Genomic DNA, 8017 nt, shown 5'->3' with positions numbered 1-8017 from the left:
TAAAACTCAGACGATTGTGTGGATTTAATCCTGTAACTTATGCAACAGACATGAGCGATCAGCATAGCGGAGAAGGAAGGAAGTACAAGAGAACAATATGAAAGTAAGAGGGAGGGAGGGAGCAAGGTGGAAGAAAGAAAAAAAAGGAAACTAGGTGGAAGCAAGAAGGAAAATAGGCATTCAATGGAAGAGTGAAAAAAGGACTAGATGAAAAAAGAGGGAATGAGAGAACAATGTGGAGAGCAGGAGGAGGCTGAGACCCAGGCAGCGAGCAGGACGGGGAAGAGTAGAAGATAAATGACCTGAACTGTGGCACTGTGGGAACCTCCCTCGAGGGAGCCACCTCGAGAACAGCGAAGGGTTCATGATCAGATGGATAGGCTCTGATCTCCCCCTCCATTCATCGAACCTCGCCGACTCCCATTCTCTGCTGTATGACCCTTACGGATTTAGCGCTTCTCCCATGACTACAATAGTAATAGTAATAATAATGTAGACGCCATCTGAATAAGTGTGACTGGAGGCTGTTCACCACCTTCATAATTAATTGACAAATGCTCAAGGGATACGAACAACTGCATACAAAATGTGGGCGATGTGCAGGACAGGCAAGTGACAAATGTTGCTAAGCGGATCAAAAGGAGTTATTTAAACTTCGGAAGCGGTGCTAACCTTGCATTTTGTCTTCTCGTGAAGCTCGCAGAAGCACAGCTCTGAGCAATCCTCGTCACCCTCTTTGTACAGCTGGAACGGTAAATGCAAATATTAAGTAAATTAGGAAGCAGGAACCTTGCGTATCAAACTCGATGTCATTCAATAACCCTTCAGCCGCCCAAAACAAAAAAACAATCACACTCTTTATGCAAGCTTAGCGCATTACAATCATGAGTCTGCCATTTGAGATACGCCTATATTTATTGTCTTCAAACAAAGGTGAATGTTAGCAACAATTCTGGCTTCTCGAGATGCAAAGAAAGGAAAATATTTCATGAAACTATGTGGAAAGATATTGATGAATGACGAAGGGTTGGAGAATGACTTACCCTCATACTGCTGCCTTCCTCTATAATGTGTGTGTTGGTGTTTCGCTCAACCTCGCAGTATCCTGCAACGTAAATATTACTTTGTGAAGGAATCAAGTTTCATAATTTACATAGCTCGGAGATGAAAGTTATATTGTGCGTTCTATGAAATAAAATAAAATCCACACACACAGACATAGCTCATAAATATAAGAGTTACCCACGAAGTAAAAACCATTCACACAAACACGATGGCATGTATATACAGAGGTATGTATCTCTCGGAAAATATACAGAGATTATTGTTATACCCCTTTTTAATGATTTAAAGTGTTTTTTACTTGTTGTGTACGTGTGAAATGCAGCTTTAATTGCCCCCGTATAGTCCGTAAGCTTTAAACCTAAGAAACAAACATGTAATCGCACAACGTCGCGTGTGCCGAGTACATTACAATTTACTCGACATTCATCACACACCCATTGGCATGCCCTCTCGACCAACAAATTGGCAATTCAGGATATAGCTGTTTATTCAACCAGTAGCGTGAGAGATGCGGCCCCCTCCCCATCAGCCGAGGTGACGTTGTACTTGACCACCCAGTTCATGAGTCAGACGCTCACTCAAGCTGCTCTCATTCATATTCTCTTTTCATATCTAAGGTGTAAACCTGTTGTTATGAGTCGCTCTTTGCACTCTTTCTTATCATTCTTATACTGCCGGTTAAACTATGTAAATACTGTACTTTTCTTGGGAAAATACGGGTAATTGATTGTCTGGATGCTCCTTAACTAGAGACTTGACTTACGGCCTGGTACAACAAACATTGAAATTAATACTTACGTTGATAACACACAAGGTAAAAATGTGTTAGTATATGCTTACTTGTATGTTTCCTAATATGATTGTCTATATTATTTTTGAGGATTGGTTTTAGTTTATGAGTTTAAACTTGTGTGTATATCCATTTTAATTAATATGAATACTGAATAACTTTATAGGTCAAATCATTCAGTGTTGTATTATTATTATTATTATTATAAAAATAATAATAAATAATTATTCTTATTATTAAATTCCGTAGACAGAAAATAATTTAAGTTCATTACTTCGTCCACGAAGGCAGTGGATGTTCCAAATTTCTATAATATTCATCTCTTAAAGTTTGTTGCAGGACGTGGCAATAACAAGAAAACCATTACTGTCTTATAAGTTGCGTACACGACATAATCACTGCACTGTCATTTGTTATAATAAAAAGCAATCTTTACACACTGATTATTTCGACAGTCACTGCATTTTGGTAGTTTGAGGCAGTAACTGAGTCAGGCCACTGAACTACATGGACTTGTCCTAAAAGAAACTGTCGACACATGTAAATACATTAAACTCTGATTCTAAAGTATGGATTTCGATGACATTTATTTTACCAAATACCCATTTGAGTCTCTTTTCGTAAAATAAACATGAAAATCCTACATCCAAAAAAATACGTTGAGGTGTGTGTATTCTTTAAGTACATGTACACACACAGTCGAATCCCTATCTTTGGGATTAAAGTATTCCTGATGTTTGCGTACAGTTGAACTGCGGCTCAGTGATATGTGCAGCCGAGAGGCTTGAAATCTAATGAACTATAATTAAAGGATAAGAAAAGGAAGAATATCTATGTGACATTGCGAACTAATTACATTGCAAATTTTCACGGAGACATCTAGTGCCCTTTATTTACATTTTTTTTTCACAATCACAGTGTAATTAAAGTGTATTCGCTCTTTTTTTTAACTCTTTAACTTTTTTTTTTGACCATCTTTTGTACAGTGTTGTGCACAACACTGACATTCGATTCCCCATCGCTATTTTTTTTAACTATATGTGGAATCTTGGTATATCAAATTCGATGATATTCGATACCCCTTTAGTCGCCCAAAGCAAAAAAATTCACACTCTTTGTGCAATCGTAGCGCATTACACTCACGGGTCCGCCTCGAGCAAACCTAAACAGTGTCTGACAGGGCCGGGAAAGGCGAGAATATCTCCTCAACATTTTCATGTCCTCCCGTGGCTGAGGGCGGAGGCTGCCGGGAGGAAGCTGTCTTCTTTGACGGTGACAAATGCCGCCAAGATGTTGCACTGCATAAAAGATTTCGGAATAAACTGCACTGGACAGGCGAGAATTGTTTATTTTTGCATTCTTTTCCTTGTTTTTTATAAAGGAGGAGCAGCAGAGAAAGAAAAATTTTTATTTCGTGTTTATTGGCGTGTTTTGATATGGCATTTTTTACTGTGTCTAAATGCAGAAATAAGCAAATGTTGCAACATATGTCAGTAGCTACACTGTAGTTTACCTGCAGAAAGAGTATTAGGCGACAAAAATAGTTATACGGAGCATATATTGACAACGTTCGGCCATACTGTGAATTTTATCTATTCACAAACAAATAATCTTTACCAGGTTAATGTGATGAATGGTTTAGAAAACCGACAAGTTGAAGAATTGAGACACTCATGCAACACATGGGAACCTTTATTGAAGAAACGTTTCGCCACACAGTGGCTTCATCAGTCCAATACAAAGTAGAAATGGGTAAGGAGAGGAGAAGTTTGAGGTAATCAGTCCCTCAACCTAGAATCGATGTGTTCAGTTCATCACTCTTGTAAGAAATGCAGCATAGGGCCAGAGAGGTGGCTTATATACTGCAGTCAGATGAGTTGAAGCAGGAGGAGGCGGGATCACAGTGGGACCTGCCACTAGTGTAAGTAGGTCGTCGTCCAAAGGTTGGGCAAGCGTTGAAGTCTTTGTACCAAGATCCCATGATGTTGCAGTGTCTGACAGATGTGATGAATGGTTTAGAAAACCGACACGGCAACATCATGGGATCTTGGTACAAAGACTTCAACGCTTGCCCAACCTTTGGACGACGACCTACTCACACTAGTGGCAGGTCCCACTGTGATCCCGCCTCATCCTGCTTCACCTCATCTGACTGCAGTATATAAGCCACCTCTCTGGCCCTATGCTGCACTTCCTGCAAGAGTGATGGACTGAACACATCGATTCTAGGTTGAGGGACTGATTACCTCAAACTTCTCCTCTCTTTACCCATTTCTACTTTGTATTGGACTGATGAAGCCACTGTGTGGCGAAACGTTTCTTCAATAAAGATTCCCATGTGTTACGTAAGTGTCTCAATTCTTCACCAGGTTAATGTGTTTCTGACTTGATAAATCTCGCGTAAGCAAAACGTTGCCAATAAAGGTTCCATATACCATTATTTTCATATTTACGTCCAGGTTATTTTCCCCGTTTATAAAATGTTTTCAACTGTTTATCATCTATTCATTTTTGTTTTCAATATGTTTTATACACAAGTTGATGGTGTAGTGATGGGTTTCACTTTGGCTAATGCAGTTTTTATGCATGAGATTTGGCTTAATGCCTGACCATACCATTTAGTAAATGTTATCGACTTTCTTTATAATTTGTGATACGTGTTATGCGATCATCAACACCGAATATCTTTTGCTATTTACCAGCTAATTTTACCAACCTGTTTAATTTGGGGTTCATTTTTTTATTCAGAAATAAGAAAACGGCGTGGAGTTGTTGTGGTTCATTTAGTCATTTAGAGAGTATGAAAAAGAATCGGATGAGAAAGGTGATGTATAAATCCAGGGTCGGGGAAAGAGGTCTTACCAAAAAGCGTTGGAAGGAAGGGATGAAGAAAGTTTGTGTGAACGTTTTATATCGACGTGAATGCTGACGAGTGGTTTTAAAGGTTTGATGTGCTGTTGGAGTGTGAGTAAATTAACAGTTACGAATAGATTAATGGATTTTTTTTTTTAAATGGGAAGCACAGTGCTTACACTCTAACTGAAGGGCGGGGATGTTGATGTTCTGAAAATCATTTGAATTATGATGTCAACTGATGACAACTGTTGAATGAGTGATGGTACGTATGTTTCCTTCTTTGGGTCGCCTTGGACGACAGCGGCAGATGTGATTAAAGGAAAATACTAATAAATAAGGAATATTGTTGATAATCGTGAATTGGTGGACTCTAAAAGTGACATCTACTGAAGATGAGTTAACTGAAGTCTGGTGTCACTCAGAAGTTTTCACTCTCGCAGAAATGTCGTTGTTGCAAGTGACTTTAAAAGTATAATCTAGAGCTCAACTATTAATCTTTACTTCATTTACTATAACCTTACATAGTCTGTCAAGCAAGCATTTTTTTTTTTTTTTTTTTTTTTTTTTTTTTTTTTTTTTTTTTTTTTTTTTTTGCTTTTAGAATAATTTGATCATAAGTCCAGACAAAATAATTAGGTAACTGTGCAGATCGTTTGTAAATTATGCAGAAAATTACTTTTATTTTTATGTAATAGAGAGTAAGTAGGTTCAAGCAGTAAGTAGGTTCAAGCAGTAAGTAGGTTCAAGCAGTAAGTAGGTTCAAGCAGTAAGTAGGTTCAAGCAGTAAGTAGGTTCAAGTGGTAAAGATGGTTCAGCCATCAATATTCCGCACAGCACAGGACAACATTGTAAATAAAATTTTGACAAATTAACACTATATTGGGGGTAAACAGAGTGAAGATAGCATTGTATTGCTCGTGATTAGAGGTCACGTAAATTCTAAAATATTAGAAATATTAAACATGCGAGAAAAAGAGATAGATGGTGTATTATGAAAATGATTTTGAAGGTTAGTAATGAGAACACAACGACAGCTGAGATGTAGTTTCCAATAACGAATTTTAGTGATGCAAAACGTTCGTTAGTAGTTGAGGGGTACTTACTCTCCGGAAGTGTGGTGGTTGGCGAAGTGGTGGTAGTGGTAAGCAGTGTGGTGGTAGTGGAGGCAGTGGTGGTGGTAGTGGTGGTGGTAGTGGTAGAGGACACAGCAGGGGCAGCCTGGGGAAGTGTATAATCACTCTGGGGAGTGCTGGCCACCTTCCTGGCCTGCAGACGGGTGTCAGTGGCCTTTACTAGCTCGGTGTCAGCGTCGTTCTGGTCGTCTAGCGGGTCGTAGCCATTGTCGTGGTTCTTGTAGCCGTCCCCGCGACCAAGAGCGTAGTGAGGTGATGGGGCCTTCTCTCCTGACATGCAAAAAAAAACAAAAAAAAATAAATAAAATAAACCATGCACTGAAACTCACTCACTCCACTCTCCAACCTTAAAAAAAATTGCCTTGAAAATCATCAATAAGACCAATTTTCTAAATAAATCAGGATGCTTTGGGTTAAAAAAAAAATTTATTTTTAACAAATTAGTATAATCACACAAATTTTCAATGAGCATTCTATATTTAATTTAAAAATGAGAGAAATATTATCCTATTTTCATATATTATTATCATATTTTCTCATATATTATCATTCCACAGGTATTTTCGGAGATTCGAAATGGAGTTTGCAAAAATGAGAGTCCACATCCAAAAGTCCCCAATTCGTATCTACGTGAAACCTATGGATCGTTACAAGGATCCATTACGTTTTCATGGTGTACTTCACATATTAACAAATACAGAAATATTTTTTTGGATCTCTTAGCAGAAGTATTTATGATTTTGTCACAGTCTTTCTGTCTTTGTGTAAGTTGCGCTATATTGTTGACTTTTGTTATCTAACAGACATCCAAGGAAGAATGTATTATCTCCATTCGTTATAGAGTCACATTTTTTTTACCTGGTCGGTCAAGCCCTTCCTTCCTTGTGCTCGATTTATGTCGGTGGTGGTGGTTTGTGGTGGTTGGTGATGATGGTGGTGGTTGGTTGGTGATGGTGGTGGTTGGTGGTAGTGGTGCTTGTAGTGGTGGTGATAGTAGTGGTAGTCTTCCTCTAGTTTTGGGGATGGAGAATGTCTGCCCTGGTGGTGGTGGTCTTATCCTAGGGGTGTTGGTGGGGGATGTCTTACCATGGTTTAGGTGGTGGGGATGTCTTACTATGATATGTGTGGTGGGGGATGATATATTACCATGGACGTGGTTGCGGGAATGTTTTATCCTGATGGTGGGGGTGGGGGTCATGCTGGGGATAATGTCTTACCCTGGTGGTGGTGGATATCTTACCCTGGTAGTGGTGGATATCTTACCCTGGTGGTGGTGGTGGTGGTGGATGTCTTACCCTGGTGGTGATGGTGGGAATAGTGGAGGGGGATGTCTTACCTTGGTGGTGGAGGTGGTGATCGTGGCGGTGGATGTCTTACCCTGGTGGTGGTGGTGGTGGTGGTGGTGGTGGTGGATGTCTTACCCTGGTGGTGGTGGTGGATGTCTTACCCTGGTGGTGGTGGTGGTGGTGGTGGTGGTGGTGGTGATAGTGGTGGTGAATATCTTACTCTGGTAGTGGTAGTGGCGGTGATAGTGGAGAGGGATGTCTTACCCTGGTGGTGGTGGTGATAATGGTGTGAGTTATCTTACCCTGGTGGTGGTGGTGGTGATAGTGGTGGTGGATGTCTTACCCTGGTGGTGGGAGTCGACCTGCTGGTGGTGATCATCAGTAAAGGAAGACACCAGAACATCAGCGTCCATCCCCAGCTGCGCCAGGTGGTACGTCAACTGCGACTCCACTGTCAACACACATCAGTCTGGGTCACTCACACACAAACAAAGATGTTAACACTTGACGCCGATATCGGATATCAGCATAATATTCAATAAAAGATCCTTTTAATGAGAACTTCACATGAATCTCGCCCCTACCTTAAATTAAACCCGGGTTCTTCAGTAGTGAAACGAATGGAGTATCGATAATCTGCGAGGTTCTCCCACATCAAGACAGAATTCTTCAGTAAGTTATATGAAATTTACCACAGAACGTAAGCTAAACCTAACTAAATCTATTATCCACACAGGCAGAACTTGGCTGAAGTTTTTGCTAATTTGGGAAACGTTTTTGCCTTGCTTTTTTTTTTTTTAGCTTATAATGCTTTTTTTAAGGGTTTCTCTGTTTAACAGCTGCTTAATTTCTCGCTATGTTTTTAAAAATTTTCATCTTATTCATTT

General features: G+C 39.8%; 1 protein-coding gene across 1 annotated transcript in view; it reads right to left on the bottom strand.

Moving 5' to 3' along the window:
- Window positions 1-7577, bottom strand: part of LOC128689603 (uncharacterized) — a 217809-nt gene extending 210232 nt beyond the window's left edge. Inside the window, exons 1-4 of the mRNA XM_053777965.2 lie at window positions 7474-7577; window positions 5815-6114; window positions 1044-1105; window positions 673-744 (exon numbers count right to left, since the gene is read on the bottom strand). Of these exons, the coding sequence (XP_053633940.2) occupies window positions 673-744; window positions 1044-1105; window positions 5815-6114; window positions 7474-7543 (504 nt within the window). The 5' untranslated portion in view covers window positions 7544-7577. The remainder of the gene's footprint in view (window positions 1-672; window positions 745-1043; window positions 1106-5814; window positions 6115-7473) is intronic.
- Between the last annotated feature and the right edge of the window lie 440 nt (window positions 7578-8017).

The sequence above is a fragment of the Cherax quadricarinatus genome, chromosome 22, assembly GCF_038502225.1.
Source record: "Cherax quadricarinatus isolate ZL_2023a chromosome 22, ASM3850222v1, whole genome shotgun sequence".
Classification (NCBI taxonomy): Eukaryota; Metazoa; Arthropoda; class Malacostraca; order Decapoda; family Parastacidae; genus Cherax; species Cherax quadricarinatus.
Note: the sequence above shows the minus strand (reverse complement) of the source record. Positions and strands in the feature narration are given on the sequence as shown.